The sequence below is a fragment of the Stomoxys calcitrans genome, chromosome 4, assembly GCF_963082655.1.
Source record: "Stomoxys calcitrans chromosome 4, idStoCalc2.1, whole genome shotgun sequence".
Classification (NCBI taxonomy): Eukaryota; Metazoa; Arthropoda; class Insecta; order Diptera; family Muscidae; genus Stomoxys; species Stomoxys calcitrans.
In genome coordinates this window covers 1,630,830-1,653,759 of record NC_081555.1, presented here as the reverse complement: position 1 = coordinate 1,653,759, position 22,930 = coordinate 1,630,830, and the positions used below count along the sequence as shown (strand labels likewise).

Genomic DNA, 22,930 nt, shown 5'->3' with positions numbered 1-22,930 from the left:
GAATGAACTTTGGCCCAGATACTTACCGAAAACATAAGAGTTTTGATAGGCATGTATTTGTAAGATTGCAAAATCTATGTTGATAGGTAAATGATAAACGGCCTTTGGAACAATGTCCACCCCAATTTATTTAAAATTTAAGATGTATACGAAAAAGGCATAGAATTAATAGGAACCACCTACTACGCCGATTATTTAATGAACTACTCTAACTTAACGCTCTTATCTAATCCACTATGTCCTAAAGAGTTAACTGACTAATGTGCACAAATGGGCAGATTAACAGGAAAGAAGATATTCAGCTGCACCAGAATGCTAAAGGTCATCAGGGCTATGTACAAAGCCAAACAAGAGAAACCCACTTTGCGATTCAAAGTAAAGCCTTGACAAGCAAATATCACATAAAGGCCCAGCAAAGAAGTTAGCAGCGATATGCCAGCAAAAGTGAGGCCATTGGAATTCAAAGAGACCCAGTGCTGCTCTGGATTATCGGGAAGAAAGTAGGCCTTTATGAACCAAGGCAGACCTAGGCTAAGTAAAATGTCGAATGTGTTGGAGCCCAAAGAGTTACTAAGACCCGTGGAGGCTTGTCCTTGGCGTGTGACTATTATACTGCAGACAGCTTCTGGTATGCTCATACCTGCAGCTATCACAGTTAAACCCATCACAGAGTCGGGTATGTTCAAGGTATCACCTGGAAATAAAAGAAAACTGTGGCTGTCAGATGCTCTTGTTATAATGTTTTCCAGTGTAGATTGTGGGGAGACTGGTTCACACCCCTTTTTTTAAATTTTATACTTAATTAGCCCCAGATTGTGAATTATAAAAGTCGGAAGTTTTGTTTGCATGGAATAACAATCGAGTTCTTCACTTTTATAATCAACAACATAATGCAAACTTTACCACCCGCCTCTAAGTCTAAAGAAGACTTTTGAGTGGATTGTGGGAGGTGGTTTATGACAAATATGCGATAAGATTCCGCACTCAGTGGCTGGCGTTTATTTTACTCACTCACCTATGATGGTTATGCCAAAAGCCACCAGATATGAGATTATAGCAGTCCATACAATGGCCAATGAAAAGGTCAGATATTTAAAAGAACTCCTTCGCCGACAATTGGGAATGGTTAGCCAAAGAACAAAAGTAATGGGCCAATGGAATATGAATTCGATTTTAGAATGACCTTGAGAGGACCATGGAGATCTGATGGATGCTGATTGAAAGAGAGAAAAAAAAAACAGGGTTAAAACACACTCTCTCTCTCCCACTTTCTCTCTTGTTTCTTACCTTGTTTTTCTTTATGTTCCAAATACAACAACATGTGGGAGGAATGTAAGCCTCTTTCCAAACACAAATAGGCTTCATTGGCCAAGCTGAATGCGGACTCATTGCGATTTTTTGGTAAAAGCGAGCTAAGTTCCGAGACCTCGCGGTACTCTCCCCTAGGAGTAGGACTACAACTTTGCAAAAGACGTCTGGCTGTTTTGGCCATTTTCCGATTAAAGTACATAACTGGAAAAAATTGGCTTTGTTAAGAGCTTGAGCCTGGATTCATTTGGTTACACTACTTACTCAACATGTAGAGGAAATAAGCCGATACCAATCCAGCAGCTTCATACCACATTACCTTTCCATCTCTAAGGATACCCAAAAAAGTAAAAATAGCTGCCAGGAATATCAGGCAGTCGCGTGTAATGGGCCACCAATCCAATTTAAGGCACTGCATTGCGAATAGACCACAACAAGCTGGAACTGCCAGCATATTAAATACAGCCGAACCCACAATGGCACTCACGCCTATATCTCCCTTCGTAATGAACGTGCCCACGAAGTTCATAAATAGCTCAGGACTTGAAACAGCAGCCGCCATGATAGTAGCCCCAATTACATCTCGATCAATTTTTAGATCTGCAATTGAAATAGTAAAGATTGGAATTGAAATTTGTGGTTTTATATTTATAAACAATCCATTCTTGGTTTGAATCTCAAACAGAGTGTGTGTAAATGGTTTTTGGTGATCCATAACCCTCGCTTAAGGGGGTTATAATATACGTTTGCTAACACTTTTGTTTGAGAACTTTGGTTGTTTTCTTCCGAATTTTGTGCTAGTTTAGGTCGCTGTGGTGGCTGCCTTTTAAACTCAGCCCATTATCGTTCCGAAATTATATTCCGTTGTGATGATTCTCTGTTTTATTTCAGTGAGGTTATTGATATTTTAGCCACATTTGAGAGTTGTGTTACCTGTGTAAGTGTTCGATGACACATGAGTATAATTAAGAGCTCGCAGTAGCAGGTATTCTTTAATTGTATATGTTTTGCTTGTTTCCAACCCTAGTTGTTATGTTAGTCTATTGTTTTTTCCTTTTTATGAACACAAATGGACTAACGTGTTTACAAGTTCTTCATGATCATCAGATAAACAAATATGATGTTTGAAAATATAATCCTCTATTTACTGCATCAATTCTTCAAAATCATTAAATCGTAAAAATTGCAACTGCTCTACTGCTTAAATTATTCTCATGAAATGGTACCATTAAATATTCCATGACAGCTCCAGAACTTTCTTTGCGACTGTCTAGTTTATGCGTGCTAGTACTTAGTACTTACTAATAGCAGAATAGTACCAACTACACTAAAAATCAGGCGACATTCTCAGTTTTCAAAAATTAAATTGAAAGATTTCCTACTTTATGATTTAGAAATGCTTCTATGTGATTACAAAATCCAAAGTGTAACAATGTAAAAGAAAAATTATTTTATTATTCAATTCAAGTATGTAAGCACCAACGCGCCGCAATAATGCCTTAATGGCGCCGGAGCCGCTAATTTATATACCGCCTTGTTCACAAAACTTAATGAAACTTCGGACCATAACTGAATTGAATGTTAGAGACCATAGTAGAAGTCATTGTGTTAAATTTCAGACAATATGAATAAGAATTTCCCCCTTTAGGGGCTAAAGAAGTGAAATAGGGAGATCGGTTTCTATGGGAGCTGTATGAGGCTATAGACTGATTCGGACCATATTTCACACGCATGTTGAAGGTCATGGAAGAAGCAATTGTACAAAATTTCAGCCAAATAGGATAATAGTTATGCCCTCCGGAGGCTCAAGAATTCAAGATCCCAGATCGCTTTATATGGCTGCTATATCAGGTTATGTATCGATTTGAACCACAGTTGTTACAAGTCATAATCAAACACCTCATGCAAAATTTCAGCCAAATCGGATAAGAATTGTGCCCTCTATTGGCTCAAGGAGTCAAGATTCAAGATCGGTTTATATGGCAGCTATATCAAAACATGGACCTATATAGCCCATTTACAATCCCAACCGAACTACACTAATAAGAAGTGTTTGTGCAAAATTTCAAGCGGCTGGCTTTACTCCTTCGAAAGTAAGCGTGCTTTCGACAGAAAGACGGACGGACGGACATGGCAAGAGCGACGGAAAATGTCACGATGATCAAGAATATATATACTTCATGGGGTCTTGACGAATATTTCGAGGAGTTACAAACAGAATGACGAAATTAGTATACCCCCATCCTATGGTGAAGGATATAAAAAGTTTACCACCAGTAATAGTTGAGAAATTATCGACCTTGTCCTTTATCCACCGCTATGCAATTATTCAATCTCATCGGAAAACATCTTTATATATTGTGAGTGTCATACCCTTTCTTGAGATATTAAGTAACGGTTAATGATTTTTAGTATTTGCATTCTTCTGTTCTTCACATTTAAACCCATTTAAGTTCAACCGTTCAACTTTTCGAAATTTTCAAATTTTAAAACTTACTTGAACATATCTGTTCTATGGCTGGCACCATGTAGTCATCACAAATCGCTGCCAAAAACCAAAATCCATAGAATACCAACCCAATGTGAAGAACAATCCATCCATGAAGGCGTTGACTTTTATCCAAGCCGTCAGGGGGAAACTCCAAAATCGAAGCACGAGAACAATTTGCGGTTTTTTCTTCTTCATGCCATTTAACGGATAATATACTTCGTTTAAAATGATGATGGGAAGTCCAATCTAAAAGGAGTAAATAACAAATTTAGCATTGATTCTGAATATGAAGCAAATAATTATAAATAAACTTACCGTTCTCTTTGGCTTTATTTTGAATTAGATCTGTGGGAGTTCCAATGATAAGGAGTCGTAAATAAAATACTAAGATCACCCCAAATATCAGTAGGAATCTTAAAAGCAGCATCAGCTTTGTTATTTTCCATTTTGTATTGACAAAACTTGGCGAAATTTTCATATTCGTTGATTTTTGTATTGTTTTTATTTTTAATTCTTCAATTTCACTTATTCTCTGCGATATAATAACGTCTTGTAACGGAAAGCGCCTGTAGTGTATTGATGAAGACAGCCTTAATGTGACAGCTACATAACCTTAAGTATGCGCCCAAATTTGAGAGTTTGTCGAAAACTGTGTGTTTTTGTGTTTGTTTTAACAACAAACAAGTGATAAGAACCCTCAATTGAGTCTATGGAAAGTTTTCCTTTTGGTCAAACACACATTACATCTTTGTGGCTGCTTAGGATGCGTGTGTGTAGTCAGCTATTTTTGGGTATTGAGAACACAGGTAGGCCAATAGTCAACGGTCATCGGCCTCATGCGAAAAAGTAATAAAAGGGGAAAATACCCAATTTGTTAATCTGTCTTCTTATTGATATGTGTGCTAAAGGTAGGACATGAAGTCTTAAATGGAAATTGGAAACATCTGCAGGATGCATGGAAAATTACTGAGATTTTTTGGCTCGTCTGACCAAATTTCAATCACTGACATCTCATAACTTAATGGGATTTCGGAATAATTTGAGATATGAAATATGAGTTTTTTTAATAACCTATTTAGTAAATTTAAAACTAAAATTTATGAAGTAGAGTATTATAACTTTGTGCCCTTCTAAGAAGAAGAGCTAGACCCATTGATAAGTATACCGATCGACTCAGAATTACTTTCTAATTCGATTTAGCTCTGTCCGTCTGTGGGTCCATGTACTTTTGTAATCAAGGTATAGGTCGCATTTGTTGTCCGATTGTTATAAAATTTTGCACAGGTATCTTTTTTGGACCGGAGGCCACCTTAGCGCAGAGGTTAGCATGTCCGCCTATGACGCTGGACGCCTGGTTTCGAATCCTGGCGAGACCATCAAAAAAAATTTCATCGGTGGTTTTCCCCTCCTAATGCTGGCAACATTTGTGAGGTACTACGCCATGTAAAACTTCTCTCCAAAGAGGTGTCGCACTGCGGCACGCCGTTCGGACTCGGCTATAAAAGGGGGGCCCCTTATCATTGAACTGAATCGGACTGCACTCATTGATATGTGAGAAGTTTGCCCCTGTTCCTTAGTGGAATGTTCATGGGCAAAATTTGCATTTGCTTTTCTTTTTGGACCAAGGATGAATTCGGATCATATTTAGATACATCTTCAACGTAAATCTTTCATCCGATATGGCCTTTTAAGGTTGTAGTAGCCACGATTTTGGTCCGATCTTTGCAAACTTCAGCACGATATGTTTTATTTGACGTCTAAACACGTATGCGAAATTTCATTGAAATCGGTTCAGATTTAGATATAGCTCCCATATATATCTTTCATCCGATATGGCCTTTTAAGGCTGTAGTAGCCACAATTTTGGTCCGTCCTTAACAAAATTTAATACGTGTGCAAAATTTTATTAAAATCGGATCAGATTCACCTATAGCTGCCCTATATATTTTTCACCCGACATGGCCTTTAAAGGCTGTAGAAGCCACAATTTTGGTCCGATGATTATCAAAATTTAGCATGAGAGGTTTTTTTTGACTTCTCAATACTTGAGCAAAATTTCATAAAAATCGGATGTGGTTTAGATATAAATCCCATATATATTTCATTTCATCCGATATGGCCTTTTTAGGCTATAGAAGCTAAAATTTTGGTTTGATCTTTATAAAATTTGCGTGAGGTGCTTTATTTGAAGCCCTAGCACGTGTGCTTAATTTCATTTAGATTTAGCACCCATATATGTATCTCTCATCCGAGATGGCCCTCTAATGCTGTAGTAGATACAATTAAGGTCCTATCGTAAGAAACTCTTACAAGGTTCTATTCAAAGGTATGCAAAATTATAGACTAAGTAGATTTCAATATAGGTTCCATGTTTTGTAGGGTATTATATAGTTGGCTCTGCCCGATATTTGCCTTTCCTTACTGGTTTTTCTATAAATTATAAATTGAATAAGAAATTAGCAAAATGTTTCGTGTTTTGTAAATATCGTACATATTTCACAAAATAAGGTTGCGCAAACCGCTCAGCCGATAAACATTTTTTTTTAATATTTCACAGCACTTGCCATTGAGAACGTCAACTAGCTCTCTTTAAACATTCATTCTTCATTTACGTTTTCTCCTATTTGTGTCATTTTGACATCCTTAATGTTCATGAAACCTTTCCATTTTTTGTTTTCTTTATACATAATCAAAAATTACCTTAATTAACTTTGAAAAAAAAATTAAAGGTTCAGCTCTCTTTTCTTCTAATGCTCTCAACCAATCTAGTCGTTCTGTTTAGATATAGCTACCATATAAACCGCTCTCGCGATTTGACCTCTTGAACCTCAAGAAGGCGCAAATCTCCGATAACCTGGTATACATTGCTCTTATATAAACCGACCTCCCGATTATAGTTTTTTAACCCCTTGAGAGCATAATTTTTGTGCGATTTGGCTAAAATTATCCATGATGATTTCTGTCATGACCCCTAATATCAAAATCACGAACGGTTCAAATCGGTTCAGCTCCCATATCAACCAATCTCCCGGGTTTACTCCTTGAGCCTAAAGAGAGCGCAGTAGTTGTACGCTTTGGTTAAAATTTTACACGATTATTTTTACTATGAAATTTAAACCAAGTACGACCAGATACATATATAAGCTGATATAGCTCCCACACAACAAAAAAGTTGGCAGAAAATTTAAGGTTTTTCCTTATTTGTAGGATTTAAGCAATGAAAACGAGTAAAAGAACCAAAACTTTAAAAAAGATGCTATCACACGTTTGGCGCTAAATTTATTCGGTCTTGAAATAATTCATACAATCGGATATTGTCCGGCTGCATGCCGCAGGGTAATCTGTTTCTACTATTGTGTTTGAGTTTCCGTCCCTGCATTTTTGCCTATCTTAGTCCTCCAAATCTTAAAAAAATTAGCTTCTTAGGAGTGGGTGATGGTCTCATTGTCGGATCCCTGCGTTATGCTCCATTGAGATTTTTGTCGCTGCGCTGTCTGATGTTTGAATAATAGGATTTATTAGGAAATCCTTAATATCAAGGAAAATATATTTCACCAAGGAAAATGTTTACTTAAAAGTTGGAAAATTTATCATCTTCAATTTAAGTTTGCTTATCTTTGGCGCAAATTTTTAAAACTAGGACAAACATTTTTTCAGTGCATATAATGGGCACAATAACACACATGGGCACACTGATTCCAAACCCATGTGTGGGCATTGGACCACCACTGATATACACCGACTTCCCAATTGTTCTCTTAAGCTGAAACAAGTCGTATCCAAAACTAAAACATCTTGTTTTGACCTCCCATTAACCTTTGTTAAAGAGAAACCGAACAAAGCAAAGAACAAATGCTATCCATGTTGAAGGTTATATGTGTATAATACTTATTCTTACTCAGGATTCACTAATAGAAGGTTAGGTCACATGCAAAAACACAAAGTGGATAGGCCCCATAAACATCATTAAGGATGTCAAATCTGACGATTGAAAATGTCATCATATAGGAGAAAACGTAAACAAAGAATGAATGTAAAAAGAGAACAAGTTGACATCCTCAATGCCAAGTACTGCCAAATATTAAAAAAAAAGTATATCGGCTGATCGCTTGGCTTAACCTTATTCAGTGAATCCTGATTCTTACTAGAATGGACGTATTACTTTTTGTGAGAAAATAATCAATAAGCCACACGGTAGCTTTGTCGTATACCTAGTCTACTAATGTTTAGTACCCTAACCTTACTTTATTCTTTTTTCGTTTGTTTATCTTTCGAGACGAGCTCAATAATCGGAGATTTTCTGTGCAAATGGAAAAAGGAAAGCCAGAGATAGCCACACATACCAACCACTATGGGATGCGTTTCGTAATTTGGTTTAGAATTACTCATCAGCCATATTAGGTGTGAAGTCTTTAAGGGCCGTACGTTGGTGTATTGTACTTATATTCAGTATATTGCGAAAACGCCTCTATGATATAAATACCACATTAACCACGCTCGACAACCCTGTCTATTAGCTGTACTTTTTCCAATGCATGTGTTTTTGTGTGATGGTAGATGTTTTGTCTTCAACAATTACACTACTCCATTTATTCATTTTGGACGATAAATTTCCATTGTGATGTATTTTGGCCATAATAATGGCTTAAAATTGTCTGAAATGGCTTTTCATAGTTTCTTTTTAGAATTGATAGAGCACACAACTAGCCGATTACTGGCTTAGTTTAATGGATCAGGTTAAACCGTATCCCTTTATTCAACCTAACCTAGTGGCTAACTTAGACCACAATTTCTTACTACAAACGAAATTATGGACTTAAGGTCAATGGCCGAACCTTGTTCGTACACACGACAATAGCAACTACATTGCAACAGAGTTGCTGTGACCCAGTTCATGAGCATTTAATTACATTTGCATCTAATTGAAGCCAAAATTAAGCTGACGCAGCGACATGTCGCATGACTTGATACCAAGTCTACAGAATGTGTTTACATTTTCTCCGTCACATTCTTTATAGTGCGTTTTGACAGTTGTCAATATTACACTTAAAAGAAAAATCATAATAGCTAATAAAGGGTACTTGTAAATGTAAAAGCAAAATCATCTCTCGACTAGAAAAAATCCCGTTATATAAGTCACTGATAGTAAAGGGTGATTTTTTTGAGGTTAGGATTTTCATGCATTAGTATTTGACAGATCACGTGGGATTTCAGACATGGTGTCAAAGAGAAAGATGCTCAGTATGCTTTGACATTTCATCATGAATAGACTTACTAACGAGCAACGCTTGCAAATCATTGAATTTTATTACCAAAATCAGTGTTCGGTTCGAAATGTGTTCAAATTTTGACAAATTTTGTTCAGCGATGAGGCTCATTTCTGGTTGAATGGCTACGTAAATAAGCAAAATTGCCGCATTTGGAGTGAAGACCAACCAGAAGCCGTTCAAGAACTGCCCATGCATCCCGAAAAATGCACTGTTTGGTGTGATTTGTACGCTGGTGGAATCATTGGACCGTATTTTTTCAAAGATGCTGTTGGACGCAACGTTACGGTGAATGAACACATTTCGAACCGAACACTGATTTTGGTAATAAAATTCAATGATTTGCAAGCTTTGCTCGTTAGTAAGTCTATTCATGATGAAATGTCAAAGCATACTGAGCATCTTTCTCTTTGACACCATGTCTGAAATCCCACTTGATCTGTCAAATACTAATGCATGAAAATCCTAACCTCAAAAAAATCACCCTTTAGTATCAGTGCTCAATGAAAATTTTTCGAAAAATTTAATTCTAATAATACTTTATTTGTCGAAAAATGTTTGACTATATTAAAGAACAATATTTAGTTTTCGTAAAAATCCAAAAATTAAGTTTTTATTGAAAAATATGTCACCATGTCAATATTTACCTATGCATTACACAATAGAGACTCGTCTTCCATTTCTTCTATTCAAATATAAGCATTAAAAAACTCATTTTATTATCTTAACACCAATCAATTGAACATTACCCATTCATTACGTTACCTTTTGAAAAAAAAATTAAATAGTTTTGATATGGATTTGCCACCATCTAAACTCCACTTGGCATATCTGACCATAACTAAAAATTTCCTCTGAGTAGTAACACTCAAAATTCATAAAATCGCAAATGAATGCATGCAAATATTATTGGTAAGGAAATTAAACGCTTAACACTTTCCCCGCTAATACTTGTTTATTTATTTGTTTGTTTATATCCTTAACGTTTTCTTTTACGTGTTTTGAGGTTATCTGTGACAGCTCGAGATAGAATTTGAAGATTTATTTCGCTTCGACTAGTGATAGCTGGCAATGATGTCATTGAATTTCTCAATTGACGTCATTGAGACCTGATTTCTTTTATTTGTTGGCATTTTCAAAGAAGTTGGGACAACTAAAATGAGAGACACTTGAAATGGGGTATTTTTTTAGCTATCTTTGAGCATAGCCTTGAAATTGATTTTGATATGAAAGGTGATAAAATTATTATAATTTTGTGACTTTAATAGAGTAGCCTATATATATAACATAACAACAAATTTTGTTAGATTATTTCCACGAGCCACAATAAATAACCACCAGAGCAGAGAAATCATAATTAGAAACCATTAGATATTTTTAGAGATGTATGTATTCGAATTGCTGGAAAAGATTTCTATAGGTTGAGTCTTTCCAAAGGCTTTATTTATTGGATGTTGATTGGAGATTCTTCTTTTTCCAGTGGGTCTTCGTCGTCGTTGTTGTAACGACATTTTCATGTGGAGGTGGCGATCCTCGCCAAGCTCCTGAAGGTGAGCATGCTCGTTCCGGTCCAAAGGACTGATCGCCGTGGGAACATAGTGGCCATTGGTTATTTTAAGGCACCAATGACTCGCCTTGTCATATCGAGCTTCATAGGCACTCAGTATTTGTGCAAGAGCCGGTGCCACCTGATCTCTCACTGAAACTCTCCGTTCGATACCGCTGATTGTCCGCGACTGCCGTTTCAGCTACTCCGTATGGATCTTTCCACTATCCCATTATTTAAACCCATTAAAAAAGCAACTCTGCAAACTAGTCCTACAAAAGCAAAGCGCAAAAGTTAAACAATGTTTAACTTTAATGCCTAAAAACACTATTTCACGTATGGCAACACAGAATGACGCTCGATCTCAATCGTTCAAATTGAAAATTATTTATCTTTTGCGCATCTCTTTTGTGGAATTTGTTTGCAGAGTTGCACTTTTAATGTATGTAACTCCACCTTTAAAACATTTGCAGCACATGGGTAGCATTGGTGCAATGTGGTAAGATGTTGGTAAACCCATAATTATGGGATGGATGGAACACAGGTTCGATTACTAGCAGGATTCACTGAATAAGGTTAAGCCAAGCGATCAGCCGATATACTTTTTTTTTAATATTTGGCAGTACTTGGCATTAAGGATGTCAACTTGTTCTCTTTTTACATTCATTCTTTGTTTACGTTTTCTCCTATATGATGACATTTTCAATCGTCAGATTTGACATCCTTAATGATGTTTATGGGGCCTATCCACTTTGTGTTTTGCATGTGACCTAACCTTCTATTAGTGAATCCTGGATTACTAGCAGCAAACGAAAAAAAAATAAAAACTGTGCACAAGACGTTGGCTGAATGTGAATAGCTTACAAAAAACGGTTGTTGTTTTTTAAAACCGATCTCCCGGTTAGTCTTCTACGGCCCTAAAAAGTTAAATTTTCTTGCTGATTCGTCAGTCATTTTGTACGTGAAGTACATATGTGCCCTTTACGGGATGACTATTAGCACACGGTTTAGATCTCTGAGCTCCGATTTGTTGGTGTGTGTGGCGTTCATCGTCATCACGAGCACCTTAGCTGGAAGCTAACGCGCATGCCCATAGATTGCGGAAAGCACATTGCTGCAATTGCATTAGCGGGCTATCAGCGACATTGAGTGGAGAGTCTTAGCGAAAGGTCGGGCGTCACCGGCTCTTGCTCAATTAGTGAGTGTCTGTGATACTCGATATGACGAGGCGAGTTATTGACGGCTTTTAAGAACCAATGGCCATATCGTTCCTGCTGCGATCGGTCCTTTACACCGGAACAATCTTGCTCACCTATGGAGCTCGACGAGGTCACTAACTCCACATACGAATGTGGCTAGAGCAATAACAACATGTGCTCTTCAACAAAGTTAGTTTCTGTACACTTTTAGTAAAATCCATGGTGGTGGGGGTTCACAAAGTTCGACCCGGCCGAACTTAGCATGGTTTCACTTGTTATTTTTAACAACTATTACATTGGGTTTATATAAATCCATAATTTTTTTGACTAGAACACAAAAGCTACCTTTTTTTATTTTTTAAAGTAACTCCTCGGTCTGTCAATTTCATATATTCAAAATATTCCATAAATTGAAAATAAAAAATTATTTCATTAGAGATTATACTAAGATGACATTTGGGCAAAGAGACAATAGTAAGTAAGCTATCAAACCAGAAAAAACTTAATTTGTATCCTTTTCACTTTTTTAGCACTAGTCTTTTTCCATCGAAATCATGGGAATTTTGAAAATTGTACCATCAGTGGCATAGATGCTTTTCCGAATTGGTTTACCGAAGCTGCTGTCCGTTATGACTATGTTTTGCTATGTTTTCTTATCAACATGTATCTGTTCTTGGGAGTGGCCATTGTGTGTGACGAATATTGTGTACCTTGTGTGGAAAGATTATGCTATAGTAAGCTTGAACTCCAACTTGCAACTGGAGAAGAGATTTTATTTTCTACTATTATTCTCATAGAGTTGGGAATGAGCTATGATGTTGCTGGTGCTACATTTCTTGCCATGGCAACTTCAGCTCCTGAATTTTTTGTAAATTTGTATGCAACATTTTTGACAGAAGGTGACATGGGTATTGGAACAATAGTGGGGTCCTCGACTTTCAACAGCCTGGCCATAACTGCATTCTGTGGATTTGCAGCAGGGGTGGTAAGCTTTATATGGCAGATTAAAGTGGCATGAGAAGAAAACAAAAAAAAAAAAGATTTTAAATACACATGGTTTAAGCTTCATCTGCCTATCTTGTTAAAGACCTTGAAACAATTGCCAATTTACAGGGTTTCTCCTTGGATTGGTGGCCTCTGTCCCGTGACCTTTTGTGGAACACTTTAAATATTTTACTGCTGGCATTGTTTATGTATGATGGTCATATACTTTGGTACGAAGCATTTGCTTTATTCCTATGCTTCTTGGCCAACACGGCTAATCTTACAATGGATGCAGCCATACAAAGCAAAATCCGAGGTGAACTTATGCCATTGGTTACATTAAAACATTTATAATTTAATTTTTCCAATTTGTTTTCCAAAGATCGTAATAAACCTTGTCCTTGCATTTGCTATGTGCCTAGGGGTGCTGTTCAAGATTTTGAAGTTATGCTTGACCCAGAGAATTCTGGCGAAAATGCCTATAATTTCTCTCATTGGCCTGTGGATAGCAGTGTTTGGGCAAAATGTATCTGGTCATTGTCATTTCCCCTAGAATTGCTTATGTTTCTGACCATCCCAAATGTTCGAAGGGATTGTGCTCGCACTTGCTATTTGCTTGGACTTGTTATGTCCGTAGTATGGATATCGATTTTGACATATTTGATTTCGTGGATGCTTACCGTGGTTGGCAAGTTATTTAATAGTCAGGAGCTGTTCTCATACAAGGCTAATATGTTTTGTATCTTGCTATCTAGGCTATTATTTGCAAATTCCCGATTCCATCATGGGTATAACCTTTTTGGCAATTGGAACCAGTATTCCCGAAGCCATATCTAGCGTTATTGTAGCAAAAAAAGGCAAGTCATACACACTGAAAACATTTTTTGTACTAAAATTAGCGATTCGAGTGAGCCAAAGATTTGCAAACTTAATTTAAATATGGTCAATTTTTCAACTTTCCCTTTGGTGAAAAATATTTGCCTTCATATTAATTTTTTTTTTTAATTTTAATAAATTCTTAACTTTGCGTCCTGTTATTAAAGACAAAAATCTACAATGAAGTTCAAAATATCGTTGAAAGTTAGGAAATTGACTTTGGGACAAGACAACAGTGAACGTTAGTTAAAGACGCAAAATAGCCTTACAAATAGAAGCGTCTTTAAATGTTTTATATTTCTAGGTTAAGATGCTTATTTAAAAAAAAAATTTATTTTTCAAAAAATAATCTGGTGCGTTCTGTGATTCACTTTTACTTTTCCCCTCAAATCAATTTGTTATTATCAAGCAAACAAAAAGTCCAATTAATTATTTTTTGTGAGATCCTTTTTTGGGTTTATTTAAGAAATCTCATGATAAAAATTTGGGAAATTTTGGAACTTGGAAAGTGAAACCCAGAACACACACGAATAATTGGATTATCATCTATGAAGTAAAATAAGAATCAATTAGCGATTCAAATTTTGGTTCTTGGCTCGTTTTCATTGCTAAAATCCTACAAATAAGGAAAAATCCTAAGTTTTGGGCTAGCTTTTTTTAGTGCATGTCATTTAGAGACTTTTGCTAATTAAAAATTTGCTAATTTTTCAGGTTATGGCTCTATGGCAGTTTCTAATGCTGTGGGTTCCAACAATTTCAATATTTCATTTTGTCTAGGTTTTCCTTGGCTCCTGAAAACTCTTTTCTCTACTCAAAATTCCAATATGAATGCAATCATCATCAATTCTGCCAGCATATTTCATTCCACTTTGATTTTGGTGGCCTCTTGTGTCATATTGTATTGTTCATTTCTATTGACAAGATTCCAGTTGGGACTACGTGTTGCTGTGATTTGTATGCTCTCATATCTGGCCTATATTGTCTTGGCTGTCGCGCTTGAAATGTATGTGTTCAGTGATGAAAACCTGCCACATTGTCCTCATAAACCCTAAACCCTACAATAAAGAATTTGAACAATTTAACTGAAATTTCTAAGCAAGAATATTCTGAATAAGTCTGTGCAATTCCCAATAAGACAATTTTTATATTATTTTATTTTCAATGTCTCAGATAATGTCTAAATTGTGTTTGGTTAGCTGTGTGCTAATTTGGTTTCATAGTTTTTTTTTTATAATAATGTCTTGTTTTGAAGAAAAATTGGCTTGTCCAAAGGTAGCACTAAACATAACATAAATTGTTGCCTGAAAATTTTTGTTGGTGAAATTTATGTACATTTGAAGTCTATATGACCAAGTCCGTCCGTTAGTTTGTCTGTCGAAAGCAGAGGTGCGGAGTTTATTCTCGACTCTGACTCCGGGTTGGAGTCTAAGGCGTCAATTATAATTAGCAACTCAACTTCAGTCGCGCTACCAACGGGCAATTTTGTAATAAAAATGTCCATTTCTTTATTGAATTGTATACTTTTTTACAATTTACTTAGTAGCGGAATGTTCAAAGCAATAATATTGACTGCACTTGACAAAAATTTCCAACGTTATACTAATTTTTATATCAAGGTTTTATCTCCTGGCAACGCAACTGCAGTTGAGTTGCAATCCTTAATCGACCCATAAGTCGGCCTTGGAGTATTAAACAGGAGTTGGAGAGCGGTTCGTATTCGGGGCAAGATCGACAACTCCGACTCCGATTCACTAGGCCTTCTCGGGCCTCTTAAACCCGACTCCGGTCGAAAGCACTCTAAATTTCGAAGCAGTAAAACTAGCTGCTAGAAATTTTGCACAAATACTTTTTATTGACGTATATAGATCGTTTGGGATTGTAAAGGGGCCAAATCTCATATAAAAAGATATCACGGTTATACTTTTTAAGCCTTTATGGGGACGCAATTATCATTCGATAATTCGGGTCAGCCGAACTTAAAACGCATTTACTTTTTATACCCTACACCACTACTGTGTTACATGGCATTTGGTTGTAACACCTAGAATGAAGAAGAAGCTAGACCCTTATATAAGTGTACCGATTGACTCAGAATCACTTTCTGAATCGATTTAGTCTATCTATGTTAATTTGTGTAAGAAGTACATTTGGTACAGACATCTTTTTGGCCTAGAGACGAAACCCTTAGAAGTTGGAAGGAATTGGTTCAGATGTGGATATAGCTCCCATATATATGTTCGAACTATTTAGACTAATATTTAATAACATCGATATTTGTTAACCTATTTTCACAAAATTTTGCCCGAAGAATTCTCTTGAGATTTTCGATATTAGTCGTGAATATAATAGAAATCGCTTCAGATTTAGATATATCTGCCATATATATGTAACGTCTGATTTTCACTTCCAGAGCCTTGCAAACGCATTTATCAACCGATGCTCTCAAAATTTGCACAACCCTTGTTGTCGAAACAGGTTAGATTTGAATATATAACTACCATATATGTATCGCCCGATTTTAATATCTAGAACCTTTCCAGACTGATATTGGAATAATGTGGTCATTTGTCAACCGATTATCTCAAAATTTTGGACAACTCTTTCCTTTCCAACTCCTACAATATCTCCTGATTTTGACCAAAATGGGTTCAGTTCGGATATTTCAAATTGCAAATTATGCCGATGAACATTCCACTAAGGATCAGGGGCAAACTTCTCTCACATCAATGAGTGCAGTTCAATTAAAGTTTAAGCTCAATGATAAGGGGGCTCCTTTTAATAGGCGAATCCGAACGGTGTGCCGCAGTGCGACACCTCTTCGGAGAGAAGTTTTACATGGCATAGTACTTCATAAATGTTGGTAGCATTAGGATGGGAAAACCACCGCTGAACATTTTTTTCTGGTGACTACCACAATATTTATGGATTTTTGTCGAAATTCTACATTTTGAATTAAGGCACCTTGCCTGCGTACTCTAGGTGGTGTAGGGTTCATAAGGTCGGTTTGGCCCGACGCTAGCCCATCCTTACTTATTTATATATGACTCTATATTATATTTCCCTTTTCTCTTGTCCTTCAAAAAGAAAAATCCATTACTCTTTTTTGCTTTAAAACAAACCTCTTACATATAGAATACGCTGCTAAACATCAATATATACTGCTGTGCAAAATAGTTTACATTATTTTTCCATAAACTTCTATATGGCATATGCCATGCCTTGTTTTGCTGAATAAGATATCAGACAGCTGAGTATCTAGTTTCAAAATATGTTTCATACTTTCCGTATCGGATTGTTATATCTAACATTCAACTAAAGGTGCTTATGCACCACAAATATTCTAATCGAAAATTAAATAAAATTCATTTATCACATTCATGTGTGTGCGTACAAAAGGCACACACACAAACACATTCATAAAGAAGTCGCGCAAGACACTATTCAGCGTAAAATAGTAACTTGTGTATCTGTATGCATGTATAGGAGAAAGCAATAAATGCCAGTTTCTACTGGCGACAACCGATTTATATGATTGGCCACATATGTATGTATGTAAGTATGAGGGTATGCGAATATAAATCTCTATGTATTAATCCGGCGAAAACGTTCAAGACGTCGAGGAAGGACGGCGGCAACGGCCAAATCTTATTTAATTCACTTTGTCACTTTAATCTTCTAAAGATACGTTTTTCGACTTGTTTGCCTGTGTCGTATGGGATAATGTCGTCAAACTTTTTTCACTTAGCCTTAGCATTTCCAACAATGAAAATTTAGTTTATTTTTCAGATCTCTATACATACACACAGATACGCTTGGCGTTTATCCACAGCACCCGTAGCACCATCCAACCACCCAGCATTGATTGTTATTTAATGTATCTATCCACATGTATGCATGTATATAGTGGTTGCGAGCAAGTACTTACTATTTTGCCCCAAACGCTATTCGTTTGTCCGTTGGTTTGGATATTTTGATCTCCTGAAAAATTCACCACCAACCAGATATTTTTATTACTCCGACTGCGGGGCGATCAGCAAGCAGTAAGTGACCGATGTCATCGTCGTTTTGTCGCTGCCGTATAATGACGACGATGATGTTGCCGCCGTACAATCTTCTGAGGCTGATGATTTTTCTTAATACAGATTGCATTTGAATTGTCGTATAGGACACACGGTATCCCATTGTATTCAAATTAAAGTAGAAAAATTGTTTGTGAAAAGAAAGACATTTTAAGTGATAATATCACACACACACACACACACACACACACAGTATGACATGTTGTATTGTTCGAAAGCACAGACAGCGGGACGGACCTGAGTATAGTATATACTGGCAGCCTATGTACGTACATATGTCTCCTACTACACCTACCCACCCCACCATACATATCCACTTACGTATGTTGCCTAAATGCCAACTCAAATGAAAAGTTCCATACAAGCACCCTCGTATGTACGAGTATGAATGTATGTGCAACAAAAATCTACGGATATCTAAATAAATCTTAAATTTGTTTACCAGCAAATTAGTGATATGTTTATAGAAATTCTGTTTTATGCATACGAAAAGAACCAGCTTTATATTGTTTTTAACGCAACGCTTTCTAAAAATAACGTGCAAGCTGATATCTTTGCAATCCCAAGCAAACCAGAAACTTTATTAAAAGTATAACCATTTTTACTTATATTTCTACATTTAACTGGACTGCATATTGACATTGAATTTACGGTATAAGGAAACTGATATATAACCAAGCTAGTGTTTCAAATCGAGGTGACGTATGAACCATGGACATTATTTCTTTTTGCTAAACTATTCCAATTTGTCACAACACAATTAGCATTCACTTTCCTAATAACTGTCATTGAAAATAGTCCTAGTATCGTTTTGTGGTTAGGTCTTCCATGCCCTCAAACGCCACATTTTGCAGCTTTTAAAGCTATCAATCGAAAACCATATCCATGCCGTACTATGTCATCATCAATGGAACATCGAGCAATGTCGAAACAACAACCTTGACATACGATGCTGGGAAACTCTGGGAATACAACGGTTAGTGACCAGTGTAAAAAGTGTGAATTAAGAAAATATTTGAGCAAATGGGGGTACACTAACCTAGTCATTTCGTTTGTAACACCTCGAAATGATGATCTGCATCCCCATAAAGTATATATATTCTGGATCGTCTCGACATTCTGATTCGATCTTGCCATGTCCGTCCGTCCATCCGTTTGTCGAAATCACAATAGCGGTCGAACGCGTAAGGCTAGCCCCTTGAAATGGGCCATATCGGTTCAGATTTAGATATAGCACCCATATAAACCGATATCCTGATTTGAATTCTTGAGCCCCTGGAAGCCGCAATTTTTGTTCGATTTGGCAGAAATTTTGCACAAGGTCTTCTGTTATTTCTTCAAACAACTGTTCCACGTACCGTCCAAATCGGTCAAGAACCTGGTATAGCTCCAATATAAACCGGTCTCCCGATTTGACTTCTTGAGCCTCTAAAAGCCGCAATTTTCATTCGATGTGTGTGTGAAATTTTGTACGTGGTGTTTCGCTATGACTTTCAACAATTGTGCCAAATTCGGTCTAAATCGGTCTATAGGTTGATATAGCTCCCACATAAACCGGTGTCCCGATTTGACTTCTGGAGCACTTGGAAGCCACAAATTTGGCTGAAATTTTGCATATAGTGTTCTGTTATGACCTCTAACAACTGTACCAAGTAAGAAGCTCCCACATAAAGCGATGTCCCGATTTGACTTCTTGAGCCCTTACTAGCCGCAATTTTTGTTCGATTTGGCTGAAATTTTACATGCGGTGTTCTGTTATGACTTCCAACAACTGTGTCAAGTACAGTTCAAACCAGTCTATAACCTGATATAGGTCCCATATAAACCGGTCTCTCGTTTATCCTTATTCGGTTCCTAAAAGCTTTAATTTTTCCTGGTTTGACCGAGTTTGGTATGTAGAATAAAATTATGCCCTTCAACTAAATTTAGTCTGTATACATTTTTAGCAGAATGGTGGTGTGTTCCAAAGATTCGGCCTGCCCGCAATTAGCACGCTTTTACTTGTTTTGTGATACTGTTTTGCCTTAATAAATCAACTATGCCTATGTTTATTCAAGACGTTCGGCGAAAGAACTTCCGTAAATGCATTTTCAAGTTTCATTTCCTTTCTTCTATCTCGTAATGAATAGAGCATAGCATGACAATGTGTGGGTGTAACGAAAATAACACTTTTTGTAATGTGACTTGTATAGCTCTTAGGTGGGGACACAATACCAGACATGAATCAACTTAGGGGAGTGGTATTGAAAACAATTAAGGATTTTGTAAGTAGTAATGTTACCGGCAATTGGTAAGGGGATAATATCCGCTGAAAAATGTTTTAAGGTATTCTCGCCGACAGGATTTGAACCCGGGTGTTTGTGCACGATAGGCGGGCATGCTAACCTATGCACCATGGTGGTGAAAAATATATATGGAAGATATATCTTAAACTAGTTTCGCACAAATTGGGACGTCGCATCAAACACCTCATGAAAAATTTTATAAAGATAGGACCAATATTATATATGGAAGCTACATCTAAATCAGTAGCCATAATAAAATCTGTAACATGTGCAAAATTTGGTGGTAATCGGACAACAAATGCGACCCGTACCTTGATTACAAGTATAAATGGACAGACAGACGGACATAGCTAAACTGAAACAGGAAGTAAATCCGATTTGTATACTTAACAATGGGTCTAGTTCGTCTCCTTCTTAGCGTTGCAAACAAATGCGTAATGTTTTATTATCCTGTTCTACAGTTGTGGTGTAGGGCATAATCAATGATTCCGCATTCAAGTTCTGCTCATTGATTTACGGCTGTTGTACAGTGAAGCAGTGAACGCTCAAAGCTAAGAGAAAATAACATTTTTATTTATTGCATAGTTAGTCTTATATGTATGTATACAATCCATATCAGAAATTTTAAAATTTCACAGAACATGGCTTGTGTCAATGAAAGGAAAAACGTCATCGTAGTTTTGCAAGTCCATCGGCATCATATTTTCACGCCCACACTATTACCATCGGTGAGCATTATCATGCTGCCACCGACGCGAGTGATGATGATGATGATGTTGCTGAAATAATTTGTAATGACGTCGTCTAATTACAACTACGCCTCGAGTGTCGCATTTCAGCATTTCTAAAAGCCAATTTCAGATGCTCATGCTATGTTAGTTTTGACCTTTGTCGCTATGTGTCGTGCTGTGAACGTGCGTCTGTTTTGTTTATTATTTTGTTCGTTTTATTCGATTTGATTTGAGTTTTGTTTAGTTCCATTTCATTTCCATTCTTCTCATTGCACCATATATACAATGTACGATCATGTTTGTAAGTATGTGCGTACATACCCAGTGGGAAATTTCAGGAGTAAAAGCTGCTTCTAAAAGGCCTTATTTGGAGACACAAGACATGTCGGAGAACTTCCCTACTCCTTGCTATTTAACAAGGCGTGTCCAAAAATAAAAGGCCTTCCCTTCTCAGGTAGGACTTGCAGAAGGACGTTTTGGACGTGTAGGACACCAAATCGAAACAATAATGCTGTCTCAAGAGAGAGAGAGGGAGAGAACTTGATTAAAAATTTTGCTCTTTAGAATCTCCAAAAATCTATATTTAGAATGAGAAATTTGTTTTTACTTAATTTGCCTCGCCGGGATTTGATCCACTGACCCTCTGTTTGCTAAACCGATGTTCTAACGACTGGGCTATTGCACACCGTACAATGAATATGCCAAAAGCCTTATATGTTGCTGATATCGGCTTGCTTTTTTCGTATTTTCTTTTGTTTACTTCTGCAAAGACATGAGGAAGTCATTGCTCAGAAATGCCCTTATAGAGAGTTTTCTTTTCTTCTTTCGATCGAAGTGATTTTTTAAAGTGAAAAAGATTCGATGCAAGAGCTTATATAATGGCAATATTTGGAAGGCCGTTTAGAGCTTGTTTTACTTTGTTTGAGGTTGAATTATAGGCCTTTTAGAAGGTTTCTAAATGAGGGTCCTCATCAAGATTCCCGCTGGGTACAAGAATGTACAAATATCACAGAGAACATGTCCACCACATATGCATACGAGTATGTTTGTTCCACTTCTATGCAGCCATTGTGGACACGTTTTAATTAAAATGTGGGTTTGGTAATGCCGTTTTGCCAAAAGAAAAAAAAAACCTACATACATCTATCTACGCATAGTGAATTTTTTTTTTACCTATAACTTATTTAAAATATTAAACGGAACTCAAAAACTGTGAATTGCTGGCCCAGTTTACGTTATATAAAATGTAGCAATTCTTTCACATTTTAAGAAAAAGATATAACTATTAAGGCAAATATGTTCGAGACAATTTGTTAGGTAGATTTATGCTAAAACTATGAATAAGTTTCAATTCCATGTGCTGAATTTCGCAGTCAAATGACTGAAAATGTTTTTTATCCTTTGTTGCACAATATTTTTATTTTATTTTTTTTTAAATGGTCAGTTATATATATGGTAGCTGAATTGTTACCAATACCACACCAAGCTTAAATACACACACAAAGCTTAAACTGACGAAATTGAGCCAAAAACTCTCAAGAGTTGAGACGATAACCATGATTAAAACATGTCCTTGTCATGGTTTCATACCAATCTGCATGCACCACACTGGGTCCATGCTCAATGAGCTGGAGTTTTAAGATTATTTGACGACAAAGAAAATTAGCTTTACTTGTGTGAAACCCGAGCCACCAATAACACTTCAATGAAAATGTCACAATATAGGGTCAATCGGGAACCCCGGCATCTACTCCCCCCTCCGGCCTTTATGTAGCATGTGACCCGTATTATTGCCAACACACATCGAAAAACGAAATTTTGATTCAATTTTTACAATTTGTTACGCTTTCAAACGGGCAAAAATACACCATCAAGAACGATAGAATTGGAAAATAAACACAATCTTTTGAAATCATCACATTTAAATTGTTTCACTTACACAGTGACATTTGAACATCAACGTATTGCAGTGGGCACTGGAAGAGTACGAGTACGAATATCATCGAAACACACTTCTCCTTGCCACCATCATCATATTCATCATTGTAGTCACCATTGGCCCATCGTACGTTTGCCGCCGAGTTTTCGTTGACACGTCGTTGTGTGAGCTTCAAAGTTTGAAGCAGAGCTTAGGAGAATTTAGTCCAAAAAGACACAGCGGTAA

The 22,930-nt window shown here is 36.7% G+C and overlaps 2 protein-coding genes across 5 annotated transcripts; one reads left to right on the top strand and one right to left on the bottom strand.

The window, feature by feature from the left end:
* Positions 1-165: 165 nt before the first annotated feature.
* LOC106091474 (sodium/potassium/calcium exchanger 4) lies at positions 166-22,793 on the bottom strand. 4 transcript variants are annotated; one of them, XM_013258003.2, is made up of 7 exons: positions 22,706-22,793; positions 4,115-4,632; positions 3,806-4,045; positions 1,573-1,908; positions 1,288-1,512; positions 1,016-1,213; positions 166-694 (listed from the first exon to the last, which is right to left on the bottom strand). In XM_013258003.2, the coding sequence occupies exons 2-7, from the start codon at positions 4,275-4,277 to the stop codon at positions 258-260; spliced, it is 1,599 nt and encodes a 532-aa protein (XP_013113457.2). In that variant the 5' UTR covers positions 4,278-4,632; positions 22,706-22,793; the 3' UTR covers positions 166-257. The 4 variants fall into 4 exon arrangements, with proteins under 4 accessions (XP_013113457.2, XP_013113458.2, XP_013113459.2 ...); XM_013258004.2 differs by having other exon boundaries at positions 4,115-4,580; XM_013258005.2 differs by having other exon boundaries at positions 4,115-4,365.
* LOC106091477 (sodium/potassium/calcium exchanger 3-like) lies at positions 12,154-14,759 on the top strand. The gene is made up of 7 exons (XM_013258016.2): positions 12,154-12,285; positions 12,342-12,545; positions 12,609-12,796; positions 12,925-13,111; positions 13,178-13,483; positions 13,551-13,652; positions 14,383-14,759. Exons 1-7 carry the CDS (start codon positions 12,261-12,263, stop codon positions 14,721-14,723), a joined length of 1,353 nt encoding a protein of 450 aa, XP_013113470.1. The 5' UTR covers positions 12,154-12,260; the 3' UTR covers positions 14,724-14,759.
* Positions 22,794-22,930: the final 137 nt, after the last annotated feature.